General features: G+C 43.9%; 1 protein-coding gene across 9 annotated transcripts in view; it reads left to right on the top strand.

The window, feature by feature from the left end:
- The window catches only part of usp45 (ubiquitin specific peptidase 45), a 203,442-nt gene that overhangs the window by 178,427 nt on the left and 2,357 nt on the right, over positions 1–22,658 (top strand). For 8 of the 9 annotated variants that reach the window (XM_041187566.1, XM_041187570.1, XM_041187564.1 and 5 more), the window contains 4 exons: positions 646–1,357; positions 10,803–10,900; positions 11,981–12,067; positions 20,264–20,417. In XM_041187566.1, coding sequence (XP_041043500.1) covers positions 646–1,357; positions 10,803–10,900; positions 11,981–12,067; positions 20,264–20,417 — 1,051 coding nt within the window. The remainder of the gene's footprint in view (positions 1–645; positions 1,358–10,802; positions 10,901–11,980; positions 12,068–20,263; positions 20,418–22,658) is intronic. The other variant, XM_041187569.1, reaches the window with a different exon arrangement.

The raw sequence follows: 22,658 nt of genomic DNA, 5'->3' as shown, positions 1-22,658 counted from the left end.
TATGTAGAAGTCTTGTTCTTTATATAGGGTTTTTGCTTTTTTATGGATACAGGGCTTTTTGTGCTGGAGGAAAATGTGGTTAACTTAAGATAGGGTCATGGACATGCCTCCAGCATGTACAGAAGTTAGACACCCTTCCTTAATCTTCATTTTAATACACAAAGAAGTCACAAATATTTGGACAATAAGGACCGATTAGACCATGTGAGGTTTCTGATACATTTGCTTTAAACATGCAGCATTGGATGATGATCATTCAGAAATTTGCTCATGATTGATAAATATGAATGCCATGTAGTGGCATTGTGGAAGCATAAATCAAACTCCCTAGCAAGCTACCAACATATTTATAAACAAGTAACCCTAAAGTGCTTATTTCTATTTTGTTTGCGCATGTTTAGACTCAGTAAAAAATCCTCTTGACAGTTGGTCTCAAATATAGGCTACTCTGACACATCTTAGTGTCTGACATGGACAATGATAACTTATCTTACCATAGCAAAAAAAAAATCACTTTTTTTCACTATTCTTTATTATGATATGTAGAGGTAGAGGGCGCCGACAAACATTCTGTCCTAACTGCAAGAATTTCTCCAGGGCAATGTATTAACACAATAAGCTAACATATCTTTATTATACTTCTAGCAGAGTCATGCAAAGAAGCAAAGGGTGAAGGAAATGAAGAGATCAACATATGACGATGATGATGATAATGATGATGATGCAAGGAATTGGCGAGCTTCTGCTGAACAATGTAATGGACACCAAGAGGAGGAGAGTAACATGTCACTTTGTTGCCCTAATCTATTAGAAGTCAATAACTTTAGTCAGTCAGAAGGTAGTGATAAAGATGGAAATCAGTCAGATGGAAGCAACGATGCAGACAGCGAAGCGTCAGAGACTGAGAATCCTTCAAAACCCGTTGAGCCCCTGAGTTACAGCACTAATTCCAAATTTGATTTGACAACTGTCAACCACAAACTGTCGAACAGTAATTTCGTGCAAACTAAACAAGCAGAGTTCAATTGTAATGACTCTATTTCCAGCGCAGTATCAAAACTCAACCTTGGTAGTACCAAAAATGAAAGTCTAATAATTGATTCTGTTTATGAGGAACAGACAGATTGTGTTTCATCCAGCATTCAAGACCCAAAAGAAAGATCTGTAATTTCAAAGAAAACAGTTACAGCATTTCAAACACTGTCCCAGAGCTATGAAGCCAGACCGAAGGAATGTTCTCTCCAGTCCTGTCTTAGCCAGTTCACATCTATAGATCTCCTAATAGGTAACAACAAGCTGTTATGTGAAAAATGTACGGAGAAAAGACAGAAACAACACAAGAAACCATATTCAGCAGGTGGGTTTTTTAAAAATTCATTCATGGAATCTGTGCGTCGCTGGCTAGGCCAGCATTTATTGCCCATTGCTAATTGCCCTTGAGAAGGTGGTGGTGAGCTGCCTTCTTGAACTGCTGCAATCCTGTAAGGGAGGGATCTCCAGGATATTAACCCAGTGACAGTGATGGAATGGTGATGTATTTCCAAGTCAGGATGGTGACTGGCTTGAAGGGGAACTTCTAGGTGGTGGTGTTGCCATGTGCCTGCTCCCCTTGTCCTTCTAGATGGTAGTGCTCGTAGTGTGGAAGGTGCTGTCGAAGGAGCCTTGGTGAGTTCCTGTAGTGCATCTTGTGGATGGTATATGCTTTTGCCACTGTTCTTTGGTGGTGGAGGGAGTGAATATTTGTGGATGGGGTGCCAATCAAGCAGGCTGCATTGTCCTGGTTGGTGTCAAGCTTCTTGAGTGTTGTTGGAACTGCACTCATCCAGGCAAGTGGAGAGTATTTCATCACACTCCTGACTTATGCCTTGTAGATAGTCGACAGACTTTGGGGAGTCAGGAGGTGTGTTACTCCCCGCAGGATTCCAACCTCTGATCTACTCTTGTAGCCATAGTTATTGTGTGTCAAGTCCTGTTCATTTTCTGGTCAATGGTAGTCCCTATGTTGATAGAAGGCTATTCAGTGATGGTAATGCCATTGAACGTCAAGGGTTGATGGTTAGGTTCTCTCTTGTTTGAGTTGGTCATTGCCTGGCACTTGTGTGGTGGGAATATCTTGCCAAGCTGGATGTTATCCAGGCCTTGTTGCATTTGGACATGGACTGCTTCAGTATCTGAGGAGTGGCAAATGGTGCTGAACATTGTGCAATCATCAGCAAACATCCCCACTTCTGACCTTATGATGGAAGGAAGGCCATTGATGAAGCAACTGAAGATGGTTGGGCTTAGGACACTAGCCTGAGGAACTCCTGCAGTGATGTCCTGGAACTGAAATGATTGACCTCCAACAATTACAAACATCTCCCTTTGTGCTAAGTATGACTCCAGCCAGTGGAGCGTTTTCCCCCTGATTCCCATTGACTCCAGCTTTGCTAGGGCCCCTTGATGCCACACTTGGTCAAATGCTGCCTTGATGTCAAGGGCAGTCACTCTCATCTCATCTCGGGAGTTCAGCTCTTTTGTCCATGTTTGAACCAAGGCTATAATGAGGTCAGGAGCTGAGTGGCCTTGGCAGCACCCAAACTAAGCGTCAATGAGCAGATTATTGCTAAGCAAGTGTTGTTTGATAGCACTGTTGATGACCCCTTCCATTACTTTAATGATGATGGAGAGTTGACTGATGGGGCGATAACTGGCTGTGTTGGATTTGTCCTGCATTTTGTGCGCAAGAAATACCTGGACAACTTTCATCATTGCCAGATAGATGTCACTGTTGCAGCTGCACTGGAACAGCTTGGCTTGGGGCGTGGCAAGTTCCAGAGTACAAGTCTTCAGTGCTACTGGCGGAGTATTGTTAGGACCCATAGCATTTGCAACATCCATTGCCTTCAGGCATTTCTTGATTTCGCGTGGAGTGAATCGAATTGGCTGAGATTGGCATCCGTGATGCTGGGGACCTCCGGAGGAGGCCAAGATGGATTATCCACCCGGCACTTCTGGCTGAAGATTGTTGCATATGCTTCAGCCTTATCTTTTGCACTAATGTGCTGGGCTCCTCCATCATTAAGGTTGGGGATATTTATGGATTCTAGCTCCTCCAGTAAGTTGTTTAATTGTCCGCTGCCATTCACAACTGGATGTGGCAGGACTGCAGAGCTTAACTATGATCTGTTATTTGTGGAATCACTTACCTCTGTTTGTCACTTGCTGCTTATGCTGTTTGGCATGCAAGTAGTCCTGCTTCACCAGATTAACACTTCATTTTGAGGTATGCCTGGTGCTGCTCCTTGCATGTCCTCCTGCACTCTTCATTCAACCAGCATTGATCCCCTGGCTTGCTGGCAGTGGCGTAGGAGATGTGCTGGGCCATGTGGGTACAGATTGTGTCGAGTACATTTCTGCTGTTGAAGATGGCGCACAGTGCCTTATGGTTGCCCAGTCTTGAGTTGCTAGATCTGTTCGAAATCTATCCCATTAAGCACGGTTCTAGCCCCACACAACATGGTGTGAAGACAGGACTTCATCTCCACAAGGACTGTGTAGTGATCACTCCGACCGATACTGCCATGGACAGATACATCTGCGGCAGGCAGGTTGGTGAGGATGAGATCGAGTACGTTTTTCCATCTTGTTGCTTCCCTCACCACTTGCCGCAGATCTAGTCTAGCAGCTGTGTCCTTTAAGACTCCTCCAGCTCCGTCTGTAGTGATGCTACCGAGCCACTCTTGGTGATGGACAGAGTACATTCTACGCCCTCACTACCCTTAGTGCTTCCTCCAAGTGGATTTCAACATAGAGTAGCATTAAGTCATCAACTGACAGGGGCACGGTAGGTGGTAATCAGCAGGAGGTTTCCTTGCCCATGTTTGACCTGACGCCATGAGTCTTTATGGAGTCCAGAGGCTGATGTTGAGGACTCCCAGAGCAACTCCTTCCCAACTGTATACCACTGTGCCACCACCTCTTCTTGGTTTGACCTACCAGTGGGACAGGACATACCCAGGGATGATGATGGTGGTGTCTGGGCCATTTTCTGTAAGGTGCAATTCCATGAGTATAACTACGTCAGGCAGTTGCTTGACTAGTCTGTAAGACAGCTCTCCCAATTTTGACACAAGCCCCCCCAGATATTAGTAAAAAGGACTTTGCAGGATCAACAGGGCTGACGTTTCCAGTGTCTAGATTGATCCTGGATGGTCAGTCCGGTTTTATTCATTTCAGACTTTTTAGCAGTTTTGATACAACTGAGTGACTTGCTAGGCCTTTTCAGAGGGCATTTAAGAGTTACCCACATTGGTGGAGTATAGATGGCAGAACTACTTTAAAATCTAAGTTGATTATAGATGTCGATTTTAGGATATATGTTGCACAGTATTTATTGAGTGATGAGCACATATGCAAATGCAGTGGTGCCAATAACAATTTACTAACTCAGCCTGCTAGTTTTTAAATTATATATTTTCTGACTATGAATGTTGCTGGTGAGGTCAGCATTTATTATCTACCCCTAGTTTCCTTTGAAAAACTGGTGGTGAGCCACCTTCTTGAACTGTTGCAGTCTTTGTGCTGAAGGTGCTCATCACACAGTGCTGACAGGCAAGGAGTTCTAGGGTTTCAACCCAGTGATGAGGATATGTCCCAAGTCAAGATAATATATGGCTTGGAGGGAAACTTAAAGGGAAACATGGAGATGGTGTTCCCAAGTGTCTGCTACGATAGAACCATAGAAAAGTTACAGCACAGAAGGAGGCCATTCGGCCCATCTTGTCCATGCCAGCCCAAGGACACCCAGGTGCCGTTTCTAATCCTGCAGTTTACAGCACTTAAGGTGCAGATCCAGGTACTTTTTAAAAGAGTTTAGAGTTTCTGCCTCTACCACCAACTTGGGCAGTGAATTCCAAACACCCACTACCCTCTGCGGAAAAAAGTTCTTCCTCATATCCACCCTACACCTTCTGCCACTTATCTTGAACCAAGTCCCCTTGTTCTAGAATTCTCCACCAAGGGAAATAATTTTATCCTGTCCACTCTATCTATTCCCTTCATAATTTTGTACACTTCAATCAAGTCACAGCTCAGCCTTCTTTGTTCTAAGGAAAATAACCCCAACCTATCCAATCTCTCCTTGTAGCTACACTTTTCTAACCCTGGCAACATTTTTGTAAACCTCCTCTGCACTCTCTCCAGAACTATTACGTCCTTCCTGTAATGTGGTGACCAGAACTGCACACAGTACTCCAGTTGTGGCCTCACCGGTGTTTTATACAATTCCAACATTATATCCTTACTTTTATATTCTATACCTCTACCAATGAAGGAGAGCATTCCATATGCCTTTTTTACAACCTTGTCTACTTGAACTGCTGCCTTCAGGGACCTGTATACTTGCACACCAAGATCTCTCATTTTATCTACCCCTCTTAGTATATTCCCATTTATTGTGTAATCCCTGTAACTGTCTGACCTCCCTAAAGGTATGACCTCACACTTCTCTGTGTTAAAATCCATCTGCCACTTTACTGCCCACTCCACCAACCCATCTATATCATTTTGGAAATTATGGCTATCCGCTACACTATCCACTACTCGGCCAATCTTTGTGTCAACTGCAAATTTCCCAATCGTGACCCCACGTTCATGTCCAAATCGTTAATATATCACAGAAACAGCAAGGGTCCCAACACCGAGCCCTGTGGAACACCACTTGAGACAACTTTCCATTCACAAGGGCATCCATCGACCGTTACCCTTTGTTTCCTGTTACAAAGCCAACCTCTTATCCATGTTTGCCACATTACCCTGAATTCCATGGGCTTTTACTTTCCTGACCAATCTGCCATGTGGGACCTTGTCAAATGACTTGCTAAAATCCATGCACACAACATCCGCTGCACTACCTTCATCAATCCTTCTTGTCACTTCCTCAAAAAATTCAATCAGATTGCCTTCTATTGGTCTTCTGGTTGTTGCAGTTGGAAAGTGCTGCCAGAGAAGCCTTACCAACTTTCTGCAGTGCATCCTATAGATAGTATACACTATATCCACTTTACACTCATGATGGAAAGATTGTTTCAACAAGTGGATGAGAATTTGTGGAAGTGAAAAGTAGAAGTCATATTCTTAAACATTTTTAATGACCTCCTTAGTAGTGGCATCGACAAGCTTCCTGTTAGACATATCCAACAAGGAAAGTTGCATAGGAAGTTCAGTGTAATTTTTCACAGTAATACTTTAAAAAGAAAAGTTTGCATTTATATAGCACCTATCCTGACCTCAGGACATCCTAAAGTCTGTAGTTTTTAATTCTGTTTTGGAGAATTTATAAAAATGGCCATTGCTTGTTTCTACTCTACAGTACATCTTCTAGTGACTCCTTTGTAATGACCTTGTAATGTCTCATTAATCTCTTCCCCTCTTGGAACTCAAGAATACATTCAGTCTATTGTTGGGTATTGATTTTTTGAGTCCAGTACCCTATCTCACTTTTCAAAGTCCCTAATTCTGCCTGGGCTTTCGCTGCTGAGAAAACTTTGTGACTTCTTGGACAATATAGTCATTCAGAATATTCACACTGTTATGATCATAGTCTACTTCACCCCCTTATTTTGCATAATACTTTCCTCTTTTCTGACTGTCTATTTACTGTTAATATAATGTTTAAAAAAAAAGCCCAATTGTCGTGAGGTGTTGGGCATAGTTTGATAGGTCTTATTAAGGTATTCAGAGTCTTAGGTAGTTCAATAGTAAGTATTTATTAACTACTAGAAACTATATACATAGGTACAGTAAAGGTCCAAGCTAGGAGTTATCTACATGCTTACTTCTACACACGGCTCTGTCCAACACTTAACCCATCCCTAGGTGTGAGTTATGTGTTCTCTTACATCACTGTGTGGCCGGTACTGTACTCAGTCCCATGTTAACCTTTATGTATCAGACCCTTATACTAAATGTGTCCCCAAGTACAGAGAGAGTACAGAGGAGATTCATAAGAATGATTCCCGGGATGAAGAACTGTAGCTATGAGAATAGATTGGAGAAGTTGGGTTGTTTTCCTTGGAGAAAAGAAGGTTGAGAGGGCACTGATATAAGTATTCAAGATCCTGAGGGGTATGGACAAGGTAAATAGTGAGAAATTGTTCCCACTCAAGCGAACATCAAGAACTAGAGGGCACAGATTCAAAATAATTGGCAAAAGGAGTAAAGTTGATACGAGGAAAATATTTTTCAGCCAGAGGGTGGTTAGAATCTGGAGCAAACTTCCTGAAATGGTGGTGGAGGCAGGTTTGATCGAGGCATTGAAAAGGGAATTAGGTTGCTACCTAAAAAGAGAGAACGTTCAAGGTTGCGGGGATAAGGCAGGGGAGTGGGACTAGTTGGAATGCTCTTTCAGGGAGCCAGTGCTTGATGGGCCAAATGGCCATCTCCTGCAATGTAAAGATACTGTGATACTGTACTTACAAGTTATCCCAGTTTACTCCATGTATTTACATTAATACCACTACCCCATCTTCCCTCTTCGAATCTCTGAGTTCGATAGGGTCAGGCAGCCTGGAGGCCTTATAACCCTTTCATATCTTTTTCTCACTACTGTTGGAGGAGTGGTAGATCCTGTCGTTGCAGATATAACTTTATTGAATTGGACGCTGTTCTGGCATCCGGGAGTCTTTTCATCCTCTTTTTTCAATCTTTAGCATTAAATCACTGTTTGTCGATTCCCCAGATGTATTGATAGATGGCGGTTGGTCTATCCCACTCTTTATGGGGCGAACAAACTCTGGGCTCATCTCTTGTTATGGCACAGCGGATGGTATGAATGCTGAGCTGCTCAAATCCCAGAGGGAAACTTGAAACAGCTGCCACAGCTGTTTTTGCAATTTGTATTTTTATTTTGAGATGCGTGCCTTGAATTCAGAAGTAAAAGATGCAACGAGTCTTAGAGGTTTTTAACAAAATTAAATTAAACATTTATTAATAAAAGAAATGATTTTAAGCACATTCATGGGTCTACAAATTACTACAATGATATCTCCTAGCTTCCTAATTAACCTGACTTCCGGTTACACCTCCATTAAGGCAACAGTAAAAACAAATAAATTTCAACAGACCCAGGCAAAGCACACAAAACCCTGGACAATGATATTCATAGAGCGTTTTCTTAGCTTCGGTTCCTGTAGACAGCAACTTGATTCCTTGAGGCTGGAGGCCTTTCACACTTGTTAGATCTTAGAATTCCTTCTGCTTGCACATAACTCAGCTCATTTATATGTTTCTCCCTTTTTAATGTAAATCCCATTGTCCCAATATGTCTTTGCAACTTTACTTTTCCCATAATATGAATCTTCCGTTGTACTCATATTATCAGTAATCTTTGGGAAAAATAAACACACAGTTTGGCTTAGCTTCTGTTGGCTGGGGGTAACACCTTACCATCTCTTTGAAATTCACTACTCTGATTTATCTAAAAATACAAATGTTCTTCACACCTCACATTCTAAAACTTCAGCCATATTTACGAATTTAGCATTTCAAACCTAGCTCCTCTTTTGTTGTATGTTAAATATTTCCGGTGCTGAGATGATTCCAAATGATAGGCAGTTAAAGCAGAATCTGCTAAAGGGGGTAATGAATGTGATCAGCAACCTGGACTCTTTATCTAATGGAAGTTGCCAAAAACTGCTGTTGGTGTCCATTTTTGAAAACACTGTGCTGTTGGAGAGTTTAGTCAGGCCTTCGTCCACTGAGGACATCTGGCTACGGCTTTATTGAACTGTGTCAAGTTGACGCAAATAGGGGTGGACCCATTCGGTTTTGGAACTGGGACCATCCTGGAACACTATGCAGATGGTTGTGTGACCGGGGAGATGACCCCTCATGTTTGTCATCTGCTGCTGTTGTACTTGCTTCATGAATAGGTGTGGAATCTTTTGTGGCGTGAACAGGCACGTGGGTTTAGCATCCTCCCTCAGTGTGATCACGTATGGGTTTTTCAGTCACCCCAACCCTCTAAAGAGCTTCAGGAACTCCTTTTTATACTTGGAGCTGGGCCCTTGTTGGTTGACCTCGTCAATTTTTTGTAAAAGGACAATGCAGGCTTTTCGGCTGAGCAGTGAACAGTCTTGGTTGTGGACCACAACAGGGTCTCACAGATTGTTTTGTCCTTGTTACTGAGTGTCACCTGGAAAGTACCTTTCACCAAGGGCAGAATTTTCTGCCTGGCGGGTGGGAACGACCCAATCTCCAGCGGGCACAGAGCCAATCCCCACCAGCGAAGCGGGCCGCACCGCTATTTTATGTGGGGAGCCGATCCCCACCAACGGAGCGAGCCGCACTGCCATTTTACGCGCCATGTGCTTCCTGGGCGGGGGGGATTCCCTAAAAGCGGGAGTGTGCTCTTTTCCGCATGCGCACGAAAGAGCGCACATCTCCCTGAGGTTAAGTGCAGCCTCAGGGAGATTGCCTGGACTTTGAAAAATATTAAAAATAGAAAAAAAAATTCCCTAACATGTCCCCCTCATGTGACAATGTCACAAGAGTTGGGGCATGTTCATAATTTACACAATAACTTGATTAAAATTTTTAAAACCCTGCATTAAACCTCATCCCGCCAGTGGATGAGCGTTCGTATTTTTTCTAGTTGCCACTGGGGCTCCTAACCTGCCCGCCAACCTTAAGGTTGGATAGGCAGGTCCTTTAATTGTTTAAATGACCTCAATTGGCCATTGATAGGTCGGCCGGCCCGCAGCTGATTTTGCTGCGGACCCGCCTTCCAGAAAATTTAAATGGGCGGGGTGACGTCGGGGGTTCCGCCTGACGTCATCCCATGTCATTTTATGTGTTGGCGAGAGGGCCCCGCCCCCTGCTCGCCAACGGCAAAATTCTGCCCCAGGAGTTTGATGCCTCCTGCTCGGTACAGTTGCGTTGTGGGTGGCACCATAGACACCGATGTTCCCAGTGGGCCCTTCTCTTTGCAGAATTTGGAGTGCCTTTTTTCTTCTTTAAGTAATCAGAAGTGAAATTAATCCATTTAGTAGCTATTTTTATTTAGTCTGCCCTTGCTGATCCTAGGTATGTGTTTATCCTGCATGCTGAGCATTATGCATTTAAATCTTCCATTTGTTATGTGTTGAAATGCTGTTGTGTAACGTTGCCACACCACTACCAGATCAATTTGTTTAGACTGTACCCTTAAGCCATTTTAAAATTATGTACCTGCTTCCTGGTTTGTGGTTAAAGGTTAGTTATATTTTTCCTCAAAAGTATAGATTAATTAAAGATGAAATCTAATAGCAAATTAAAATTTGTCTATAGCAAGTGTCAAATACAAGCCAAAGTGACTAATGAAAACATTTTAGAAATGTACTTTTACATGTCTGATTGTCCAGTTCCATGTTTTTTTTTAAACGGAGCATCTGGGAGAAGTGTCGAGCTGAATTTGCACATTTCCCAGAGCTATTACATAATCGAACTGTGCCATGGAGTAGTAAGATTGTAGATTGGCAGATCTTTTATCTCTTTCTCCTCTTCCACCACCTCCCATCACCCCCCCTCTCAAGTCAATACTTTTCCTAGATATTATGAGGGGACAGAAGATTGACAAAAAGGTGAAGGATATATAAAAATTAAACCAAGGTATTAATCTTTTGAATGGATTGCTAAAGCTAAGTGATCTTAGTAAATTATTCCTGGACATTGCTTCTTGTAAATCCTTAACTATTCAGCTATCTGAACAGAGTCAAGTATGTTTCCTTGGGTTTAAGATTTTGTTGCATTTTACTTTGTTTAATAACATTTTGTTTTAATAGAGAAGAAATCAGAACATATGTATACAAATGCTCGCAAGCAAATGTTGATTTCTGCAGTCCCACCTGTATTAAATCTTCACCTTAAAAGATTCCACCAGGTAATTCTCAATAGGTTGTCAGCAGGCACCGATGTGCTCTTTTCCCCCTTGATCATTTTAGGTAATCAGCTTAAAAGGAAACTGTTGTGTTTAGATTTTGTAAAATTTCTCAGACTTTTCTTCTTGTGCCAAGTTATTTAAGCATATCTGAACGTATATTCATTAAATGGATGGTTTGTCTAATAATGGTATTATTAATAATTTCAAAAATTGGTTTGAAAAAGTTGGTGGTGTTAGATTTTTAAGTTCATAACAATGAAGTACAGCATGCCTTAGCAATTATTGGTTTAAAATTAAACTCCTCCCACCAAATCATAGAAAATTATGTCATGGAACTTTATAGCACAGTAGGAGGCCTTTTGGCCTATCGCACCGGTGCTGGCTCTCAAAGAACAATGCATTTAGTCCCATTCTCCTGTCCTTTCTCATACCTTTAAAATATTTATTTTCCACATACCTTATAACAGTAAGTGGATAAAATATTATGAATTCTGCTTGCATCACTATTTCTGGTAGAATATTCCATATTCTAACAAGTTTCTGCTTTAAAAAAAGGCTAACTTCATTCATTTTTCTAGTCATAATCTTAAAATGACTAACTCTCTGACTAGTGGAAGTTGCTTTATTTCCAATTTACGGAATTAAAACTCATAATTTTGATTATGTGTGTTAGATCTCCCAGGCTTCTTTGTTCTAATGTACTCCAGTTTCTCTAGTCGCTCCGCTTATCTAAAGCCTCTCATCCTTAGAATTATGCCAGTGAATCTCTAATGCACCTTCTCCATTGTCCATATATCCTTCATCAGGCAAGATGCTCAAAATTAGATACATTATTATATTGCGTGTGTACGCAATGAGTTATATGAATTTTGCATTGTTTCCTTGCTTTTGCACTGTGTGACCCTGTATATAAAGCAAAGGTTCCCATATATTTTTGATAATTTCATCAACTTGACTTCCCAATTTAAGTTATTTGTTTAAAGTAATAAGAAAACATATTTTAAATTTGCCATATTGCATTATAAACCCACAAGAATATAAATTTAACTTATTATTTTAATAATTTGTATTATTCCTTAGACAGGTTTGAGTTTGCGGAAAATTAATAGGCATGTGGATTTCCCTTTAGTGCTGGATTTGGCACCATTCTGTTCATCCAACTGCAAGGTACACTGTTTGCATGCAAAGTACAGTTTTTTCTGTTTACTTTACCCTATTCATTTTAAAACCATTCAATAAGGAATGCTGTTTGTTTCTATTTGTAATTATGTTTACATGAAGCTGTTGAAACGAAAAAATACATTTATAGGATGTCTTATACCAGCAGTGATTCAAACTGCATAAAATAAAGTGAATTGCTTCAAAATGGAATAATAATGTTACTGACCAGCGTGATTACATTGATTCTACAGCAAGGAAATGGGTCATTTGGTCTAAGTGGTCAATGCCACTTTGCACAAAACCCCAAAAGCTGCCTCCTACACCTCTTCATCTAACCTTAGCAACATACTCTTTTATTCTTTGGTAGGGACTATTTTTTAAATTTTGGCTCCTAGTTTATGAATTCTCTAAAATTGGAAACATCAGTTGGAATTTTCTCAATTCCAGGGTTGTCCAGCAGCCTGGACCAAAAGTGGTCACGAGCTCATGCAGGCTGTTGGCAATTTACAGGTGGCAGCCAATTAAGAGGTTGCTGCCTGGGCCGCCTTTCAATTCCTCTCAGAGCTGCTGGCCCAATCAGAGGACTGGCAGGTTGGCAGCCTCAGCAGTGCCGCCGATAGACGTGCCTGCTTTTGAAGCTGCAGGAAGAAGAGGGTGCCTTGTATCCATGAAGCATCCATGAAGGACAGATAAGTTTCTTTTATTGAATGTGCTGAGACCAGGCAGACAGGTCCCAGCAATTAGAGGGGTTAACTCTTCAGCAGTGGCGTTGGAGCCACAAAGGGTGGCCATTGACCTGGGGGGTCTGCTATGGGTCATGGAGTGGCAACTAAGGAAGGCCCCTCCCCCAAGAACCTGCAGGGAGGCCGTCACAATTTGACTGGTGGTCTTCAAATGCAGTGGGAGTCTGTCCTGATGCCAGTAAAATACCTTTAATTGGTCTATTAATTGGTTTAATTGGCCACCTAATTCTGAAACACAGAATTGTTACAGTGCAGGAGGCGGCCATTCGACCCATCGTGTCTGCACCTGCTCTTCAAATGAGCAGTTCCTTTAGTGCCATTCTCCTCCCTCTCCCAATAAACCTGTACATTCTTCCTTTTCAGACAACAGCGTTAATTCCCTTCTGAACGCTTCAATTGTACCTGCCTCCACCATACACTCAGACGGTGTATCTCAGACCTTAACCATTCACTGCATGAAAAAAAATTTCTCATATCACTTTTGCTTATTGCTTGCTGGTTGGCAGGTGGCTGCATTGCTGCCCTTTCCATCGTTCAGAATATTCCATAGTGTCAAGCTCTCCACCCCATACTTTCTGCTGCCATTTTACCAGGCTGTCCGCCTTCCTGCCCTTCTTCAGAGGGCTGGTAAAATCCAGCCCATCTTCTCAAAAATTCATTATTGAACTCCTTCATCATTTTAAATACCGACATCAGTTCACCTTGCACCCTTCTCTTTTCTGGCCAAAAGGGCCCCAGCCTGTTACGTTTTTCCTGCTAGTCATAACCTTTCAATTCTTGTATCATCCTTGTTAATCTTTTTTGCACTTTGTCATCTGCCTCTATATCAGTTTTATGATAGAGACTATAACTGTGCACAATACTCCAAGTGCAACTAACCAAGGTTCTATAAAAGTTTAACATGACTTCAGATGAGGTAGCATCTGTTGAGAGAGAAATAGTGTTAACAGGTTGACATCCTTTCGTCAGAACTGCAACAAGTTAAAGATGTAACAGGTTTTAAGCAAGTACAGAGGCAGGGAAAGGGAGGGGGGGTAATAAACCTTCTCTAGACCCATCTTGTGTTTCTATACTTGGCCCATTATCATCTCCTTTCGTTATTTAATTTCTGCTGCCTTCACCAAATCACAAGCCTTTCTTTTTGTTCTTCCCCACACCTCCCTGCTCTCACCAAAAACTTTTGCTGCCCATCTTTCCCAGAACTCCATGTTTCAATCCCTCTAATCAGTTGTTTATTATTTGTTCATGGGATGTGGATGTCACTGGCAAGGCCAGCATTTATTGCCCATTCCTATTTTCCATTGAGAAGGTGATGATGAGCTCTGCCACAATACCGAAATGGTTCTTATAACATGTCATTTGTGGCTTTGATGTGACTGTGACTATGATAAATTATTCTTCCTCATCCTTGTTGACTTATCTGAAACCTTTGACATGGTTGACCACATCTTCGTCCTCCAACACCTGCCCAATGTCGTCCAGCTTAGTGGAACTACATTTGCATGGTTCCATCCTTATTGATCTCATCATAGCAGAGAATCACTTCTAATGGCCTCTGTTCCTGCAACTGCACCTTAAACCTCTGGTGCTCCCAAGCATCTTTCCTTCGCTTTCTCCTATTTCTCATCTACATGCTGCCCCTTGGTGACATCATCTGAAAATGCAATGTTATTTTCCACAATTACTCTGATGACACTTGGTGCTACTTCACCAGCCTCTCTCGACCTTTCCATTATCTCAAGTTGTGTGACCGTTTGTCACATTGTTTGTCTGACATCTAATACTGGAGATCGTGTGTCTCTGATAGTGGTTGCATGCTGTGCTCTCCACAACCTGGCGATGAAAAGGGGGGACACAGTGGAGGAAGAAGATGTAGACACAGATGCTCTGGCTGCAGACGATAAGTCCAGTAGTGAGTCCAAGGATGAGCACGCTGAGAAGAATGCCAAGGGGATAGACGCTGACCCAGGCAACCTCCAGGGAGGCAGGGACACCTGAGAGGCTTTGATCCAACACTCCTTCAGCTAGCCTACCAAAGATGAACCTCCAACACATGCCAGTGCTGTAGGTTCCACACTCGATACCTGAGAGCAACATTTGCCTAATCAGGAACATTAACTATGTGCCTTGTCAATAAAGGTCAATGACAAACAAGTCACTCATAACATCATGAGTTCCCCTTTACCTGCAGAATTAATGAAGCACCCAGAGGCTTGTTGAGAACCAAAACATTTAATGATTGCATACAGAAATCAAAGTCCACTAAAAGGTGTTGAACAGCATACCTACTTAAAAACAACTGAAACGGGGGGCAAAAGAAATCAATGATAAGTCCGTGTTCTGCCTAAGGTGATTTATCTTTATGTTTGTGGGTACTATGTCTAGGTGCTCCCCCGGCAACCCCACACCCCCTCCCCGCACCCCCCACCCACCACCCCCCCCCCCCCCCCCAACCGCTCTGCTGGCACCGGCATTTAAGACAGCCTGCTCACTCTGCTGTCTTGTTGGCCTTGATGACCTCAGTGGGCGTCCTCTGGCCCGTGGAGCCTGTGCTGGCCCCAACTGGCATCTCCCCAGTTGCCGCAACCTCATCAGATGCCATGGTCACTGGCAGAGGGGCGGAGGAGCTGCTGCCGTCATCTGGAGCGCCCTGAGAAGAGCCTGCAGAGACAACAGGCAGCTCGTGCGCCATCATCATGTTGCTTTGGACCTCCCTGTCACCATTAATGGCTGGGCACCTAGCTGGGCTACTGGGTGCCCAATCCATCTCCCACACTGACACTGACCACCTGAGGTCAATGCCATTATGAGGGCTTGCAGGTCCGAGTGGATCCCCAGGAAGCCCTGATTGTTCTCCTGGAGAAGCCTCTCCATGAGATTCACCACTTTCTTCATGGAGGAGGCATTGCACTCAGCCATGAGGGTCATTGCATTGCTCACGATCCGCATGGACTCCTCCATCATGGAGATCATGGTACGCATTCCCTCCTGTATCTCCGCCAGATCCTCCCGCAGACCCTGCTGGTCTTCCAGCATCTGCTGCCTATGGGACGACTTCAGAGGCACAATCATAAGCCACCGACTGAGCATGTTCCTGGTCCCCAGCAGTGCTACGACTGCCAGCGGCCTGGGCACTTTCTTTCTCCACCTGCACTTCAAGTGAGTGTGAAGTGCCCTCACCACTGTGCACCGAGATACTAGCCAATGATCTTATCCCCACTGAAGTGCTAGTATCTGCGCTGGTGCCTGCCTGGCTGAGAGGGTGTGATGCTGGTGCGTTTATATCTTCTGGGCCCTCAGAGGTCAGTGGCGGTCCATCTGCCTCCTGAGCCTGGGCATGCTCCAGAGGGGCTGAAAGGAAGAACAAGGACACTTGATTAGTAGAAGTTGATACACTGTTAATGTGCATGCCTGACACCCAGATCAGGATGCGCTCCTCCTTCCATTATCAATGGGCAACCCATGTTGGATGCTGAACTCAATGTACAGTCAACAGTGGAATGTTTGCACTGACAAACATTGTGACCTCAGTGTACTGCACTCTTACCTCCCAGTGGCACCCCAACCTCACCGCAGCCGGTTGACCTGGTGCCTCTCCAGCTCAAGTGCCTCCTGCTCGTATCTGGTCATGATGAGAAGGTGGGACTGCCCTCCGCCAGTCTGTAGCTGCTCGGCATTATTATGGGATATCTTTTCCTGAAAGGAGAGAGGAACATTGATTAGTCCACCCTGTACCTGCATTGCCATTGCAGCCTTGCCACCCCCACCTGAGTGAAACATTGCAGGGCTCAACCAATTCGTGACCCTGGAGCCATCATACACTCATTCGAAGCAGCCAGGGCTGACCCCTTTGCCCAGATGCTGCCTCTATCACATTTGCCACTCTCACTTTAAGACCTTCCAAACCCACGAGCACTGCCACCTAGAAGGACAAGGGCAGCAGATAGATGGATACACCGCCACCTGGAACTTCCACTCCAAGTCATTCAGCATCCTGACTTTGAAATGTTTTGGTGTTCCACCACTGTGGCTAGGTCAAAATCCTGGAGCTCGTTCCCAGACACTACTATGGGTGTTACAACAGCACATGCAGTGGATACAGAAGGCAGCTCAGCACCACCTTCTCAGGGGCAGCAATAAATGCTGGCCCACCCAGCGAAGGCCACATCCTGTGAATGAATGAATGCAGAAACAAAATTCTGATGGGACCGGGGGTGGCCAACCTAACTGCTGTGATAAGTGACCCATGCCGACACGGTACTCACCCTTACAGATCGCAAGAGGTCATTAAACCACTTGTGGCACCCAGGTGCGTCTTACCATATCGTGGGAGCTGAACCTTTCTGCCGCCTCCTCCCAGGCATGTTTTGTTATGTGGGGAGTCTCCTCCTCCCGTCCCTTGGCACAAGGATCTCGTGGCTTGCTGCCACCTCCTCAAGGAAGACAGCGAGGCACTCATTGGAAAACCTCGGGGCCGACTGCCCCGCCAACCTGCCCTCCCGCCTGTCCTGCTCTCTGAGAGCACTACTTGACATCCTCCTGTGCAACATCGGTGGCAGCGTTTGGAAGGCTGCCTGCGCCATTTTTGAATAGGCCGCTGAGTCGCCATTGGACCCAGCGGTCATTGGAACCCCCACCACTGCCCGCCCCTTCCCACTATTCTTGGGAGCCTTAATTGGCCCATGCGTGAAATGGTGGCACGGAGCTGATCGCGGGTGACGATCAGCTCCGTTCCCACCCAGCCCGCCTGCCATAAATAAAATCCTGGCCAAAGTTTTGTTAATTTCAGAAACTGATAGTTATGAGATAAAGACAGTTTTTTGCATCTCTTCTACGTGTATCAACAGTTAATGCTGGAAACACTCAAACATGTGCAGCAACAATTTATATTTTGGGCATTGTTCTTTATCAGAACTGAAAAATATCACAGACGAACAGCTTGTAAGAAGAAACAGAATGAGGGAAAGGAATCAAGAAAAATATATATCCAAGAAAAGAAAAAGATGAATTGTAAAGTGTTGAAAGCAGAAGATGATTAATTGACAGAAACAATAATACTGTGTGACAAGAAAGAGGCACAATGAGAGAAATGAAAACACTAAAAGAAATACAAGACCCAGAGATGTGTGAATAGTTAAAGCAGGGTTAGCTAATTTGGAGAAGGAGCAGATAAAAATCTAGTAAAGCAGAACACTGTGATGAGTCTGATGAAAGAAAAGGCATGGTAGCACTAGTGGTCCAGATCAAAGTTCTGGTGGTGTACCAATGTTCACTCCCACATGTCTAGAGGCACTAAAATAACGATCACTTTAACAGCACCTACTATCAGACAAAATTAGAGCTATGGTTTAGGTCTAAAGTTATTGAAGTTTATATTAAGGCCAGATATTGCAAAATCTTTAGTATAAATACAAGGTTCTGTTTCCCAAACTTATATTAGGGATTACAGAAACAGTGCATAAGTCCAAGGACAGAGTTCATGGCAGAAACAGAGAATTTTAGCGGCAATTGGGAGTTCAAAGTTGTGCTTCTGGACCTGTTCAGAAAAGCAAGCGCCTTTTGATCTCAGAGGAGGTATCACGAGCTGTGAATTCAGTATACTAGGCTGGAGTAAGCACAAGTAAATAATTGGCTCACCTGGAAGGAATGTTTGGGGTCCTAGATGGTGATGTGGGAGGAGATGAATGGGCAAGTTTTGTATCGACTGTACTCACAAGGGAAGTTTCCAGGGGAAGGTGTTTAGAGTGATGGAAGGGTGGACCAGGGTATCATAGAGAACCAGCCCCTTGGGAATGCTGAAAGGGGAAGGCAGTAAAATGGTTTTGTGGTGAGATCATGGAGCTGGAGTATCTAATTGGAATCCTAGTTTTGGGCAGGGGATAGAAAGTGAGGGCTGAAGAATGGGGAAATTGGATGGACTTGGCGAAGGCCTTTTTTCGTCGCAGTAATAGGGAATCCTCGGTTTAGGTAAATAAATACAAGTTCAGCAAGGTAAAACGAGGTGGTGACATATGCAGATAAGTTGAACCGAGGTGTGGAGGGCCTGTATGACCATAGTCATAGTTAGGGGAGGCAGTGGTGTTAGGGTATTGTCACTAGACTGGTAATCCAGAGGCCCAGGGTAATGCTCTGGGGACCCAGGTTCAAATCCCACCATGGCAGATTCAATAAAAAAGAAACCTGCCATCCTTACCTGGTCTGACCTACATGTAACTCTAGACCTACAGCAATGTGATTGAAAATGCCCTCTGAAATGGCCTGGCAGGAAAATATGAGGTTATGCACTTTGACAGGAAGAATAAAGGAACTGAATATTGTTTAAATGGAGAAAGACTGCAGAAAGCTGCAGCACAGGGATTTGAGGGTCCTCGTGCATGAATCACAAAAAGCTAGCATACAAGTTCAGCAGTTAATAGGGAAGGCAAATGGAAAGTTGGCCTTTATTTTAAAGGGAATGGAGTGTAAAAGTAGGGAAGTCTTGTTAAAACTATACCAGGACCACACCTAGAATACTGTGAACAGTTTTAGTCCCTTATCTCAGGATAGATATACTGACATTGGAGGCAGTCCAGAGAAGGTTCACTAGGTTGATCCTGGGTATGGAGGGATTTTCTTACGAGGAGACATTGAGTAGGTTGGGCCTGCACTCATTGAAGTTTGGAAGAATGAGAGGCAACCTTATTGAAACATGTAAGATTCTTAGGGGGCTTAACAGGGTAGATGCTGAGAGGTTGTTTCCCCTTGTTGGAGAGTCTGGGAAAAGAGGGCATAATCTCAGTAAGGGGTCATCCATTTAAGACAGAGATGCGGAATTTCTTCTCTCAGAGGGTAGTGAATCTGTGGAATTCTTTACTGCAAAGGGCTGTAGAGGTAGGGGGTGGGGGGGCGGTGTCATTAGTATATTCAAGGCTGAGATAGACAGATTTTTAATCAGTAAGAGAATCAAGGGCTATGGGGAAAGGGCAAGAAAGTGGAGTTGAGAAGTATCAGATCAGCCGTGGTCTCATTCAATGGCGGGGCAGACTTAATGGGCCAAAAGGCCTACTTCTGCTTCTACATCTTATGGTCAGTTCAAGGGCAATAGGGATGGGCAGTAGATGCTGACCTAGTCAACGACACTCAATGAATGAATAAAAAAAGGGTTGAGCAGGTGATGGTTAGGGACCAGAAAGCTGGAATTTGTTAAAGTGGCAGGAGGTGTTAATGGAAATAGGTTGGGTCTGGAAAAGGGAGAAAAATTTGTAGCTGAGGTAAGGGGAAATAAAGGTCTAACAGCATGTTTGTGGAACTTGGGGAAGAGGCAGAAGCAATCTTTGCACGGTTCAAGCATTCTGTTGAGCTCATGTTAGAGTTTGTCACTGGTGATGAGTTCTCCAAACTTATAAATGTTAAAATTCTAATCATTGTATCTTGCAAATGTACTTGAGTAACTCTGACTTTTGTGCATCTATCTTTTTAGAATGTTGGAGAGGGAAACAAAGTGCTCTACAGTTTGTATGGAGTAGTTGAACACTCTGGCTCAATGCGTGGAGGGCACTATACAGCATATGTGCAAGTCAGAGCAGCCAACAAAAAATTATCTGAGCATATTTCTGGAAACAAGAATATCCCAGGTAAAATGGGCAAAATAATGGCCATTCTATCCACTAACTCTCACAGCTACCTTGGTTACAATTTTTTAATTTATTCTTAGACATGATGTGGGTGTCGTTGGCTTGGCCAGCATTTGTTGCCCATCCCTAACTGTCCTTGAGCAGGTGGTGGTGAGCTGTCTTCTTGAACCACTGCAGCCCATGTGGTGTAGGTACACTCACAATGCTGTTAGGAAGGGAGTTCCAGGATTTTGACCAGGCGACACTGAAGGAACTGCTCCAACTAAGAATGGTGCATGGATTGGAGGGGAACTTGCAGGTGGTGGAGTTCCCATGCATCTCTGCTCTTGTCCTTCAAGGCCATGGAGATCACCAGTTTGGAAGATGCTGCTGAAGGAGCCTTGGTGATTTTCTTTTTATTTATGGGATGTGGATGTCGCTGGCTAGGCCAGCGTTTATTGCCCATCCCTAATTGTTCTTGTTCAGAGAGCATTTAAGAGTCAACCACATTGCTTTGGGTCTGGAGTCACATGTAGGCCAGACCAGGTAAGGACGGCAGATTTCCTTCCCCAAAGGACATTAGTAAACCAGATGGGTTTTTACAACAATTGGCAATGGTTTCATGGTCATCATTAGTCTACCATGGCGGTATGCGAACCCGGCCCCCAGACCATTACCCTGGGTCTCTGGATTACTAGTCCAGCGACAATACCGCTACACCATCGCCATCTTGTAGATGGTACAAACTGCTGCCACTGTGTGTTGGCGGTGGGGGGAGTGAATGTTAAGGTGATGGATGGGGTGCTAATCAAGCGGGCTGCTTTGTCCTGGATGGTGTCAAGTTTCTTGAGTGTTGTTGGAACTGCATTCATCCAGGCAAGTGGAGAGAATTCCATCATGCACCTGACTTGTGCCTTGTAGATGGTGGTTAGACTTTGGGGAGTCAGGAGGTGAGTTTCTCCCTGAAGAATTCCCCAGCCTCTAATCTGCTCTTGTAGCCGCTGTATTTATATGTCTGATCCAGTTCAGTTTCTGGTCAATGGTAAGTCTCCAGAATGTTGATAGTGGGAAATTCAGTAATGGTAATGCCATTGAATGTCCTAGGGAGATGGTTAGATTCTCCCTTGCTGGACATGGTCATTGCCTGGCACTCGTGTGGCGCATATTTCACTTGCTACTTATCAACCAAAGCCTGAATGTTGTTCAGGTTTTGCTACATATGGACATGTCTGAGAAGTTGCAAATGGTGCTGAATATTGTGCAATCATAGGCAAACATTGCCACTTCTGACCTTATGATAGAGGGAAGGTCATTGATGAAGCAGCTGAAGATGGTTAGGCCTAGGACACTACCCTGAGGAACTCCAGCGATGTCCCGTGGCTGAGATAATTGATCTCCAACAATCACAATCACCTTTCTTTATGCTAGGTATGACTCCAACAAGTTTCCCCGATTCCCATTGACTTCAATTTTACTAGGGCTGCTTGATGCCACACTCTGTCAAATGCTGCCTTGATGTCAAGGGGGGGTCACTCTCACCTCACCTCTTGAGTTTAGTCTTTTTCTCCAATTTTGGTACAAGGCTGTAATGAGTTCAGGGGCTGAATGGTCTTGGTGGAACCCAAACTGAGTATCAGTGAATAGGCTATTGCTGAGTAAGTGCCGCTTGAAAGCACTTTTGACAACACTTTCCATCATTTTGCTGATGAACGAGAGTAGACTGATGGGGCAGTAATTATCCGGGTTGGATTTGTCCTACTTTTTGTTGGCAGGACATACCTGGACAGTTTTCCACTTAGTCGGGTAGATGTCAGTGTTGTAGCCGTACTGGAACAGTTTGGCTACAGGTGCAATTAGATCAAGAGCACAAGTCTTCAGTACTGTTGCCAGGATGTTGTCAGTGTCTATAGCCCCTGCTGTATCCTGTGCCTTCAGCCGTTTCTTAATGCTACATGGAGTGAATTAAATTCAGGAGGTTGAGATGGATCATCCACTCAGCACTTCTCGTTGAAGATGGATGCAAATACCTTGTCCTTTGCATTTATGTGCTGGGTTCCTTCATCATTGAGGATGGACATATTTGTGGAGCTTCCTCCTCCAGTGAGTTGTTTAATTGTTCACCACTATTCACGACTAGATGTGGCAGTACTGCAGAGCTTAGATCTGATCCGTTGGTTGTGGGATCACTTGCTGCCTATTGCATGCTGCTTCCAGTGTTTAGCATGCAGGTAGTCCTGTGTTGTAGCTTCACCAGGTTGGTAA

Source organism: Carcharodon carcharias, chromosome 5 (assembly GCF_017639515.1).
Source record: "Carcharodon carcharias isolate sCarCar2 chromosome 5, sCarCar2.pri, whole genome shotgun sequence".
NCBI classification, from domain to species: domain Eukaryota; kingdom Metazoa; phylum Chordata; class Chondrichthyes; order Lamniformes; family Lamnidae; genus Carcharodon; species Carcharodon carcharias.
This window is presented reverse-complemented; position numbering and strand designations above follow the sequence as displayed.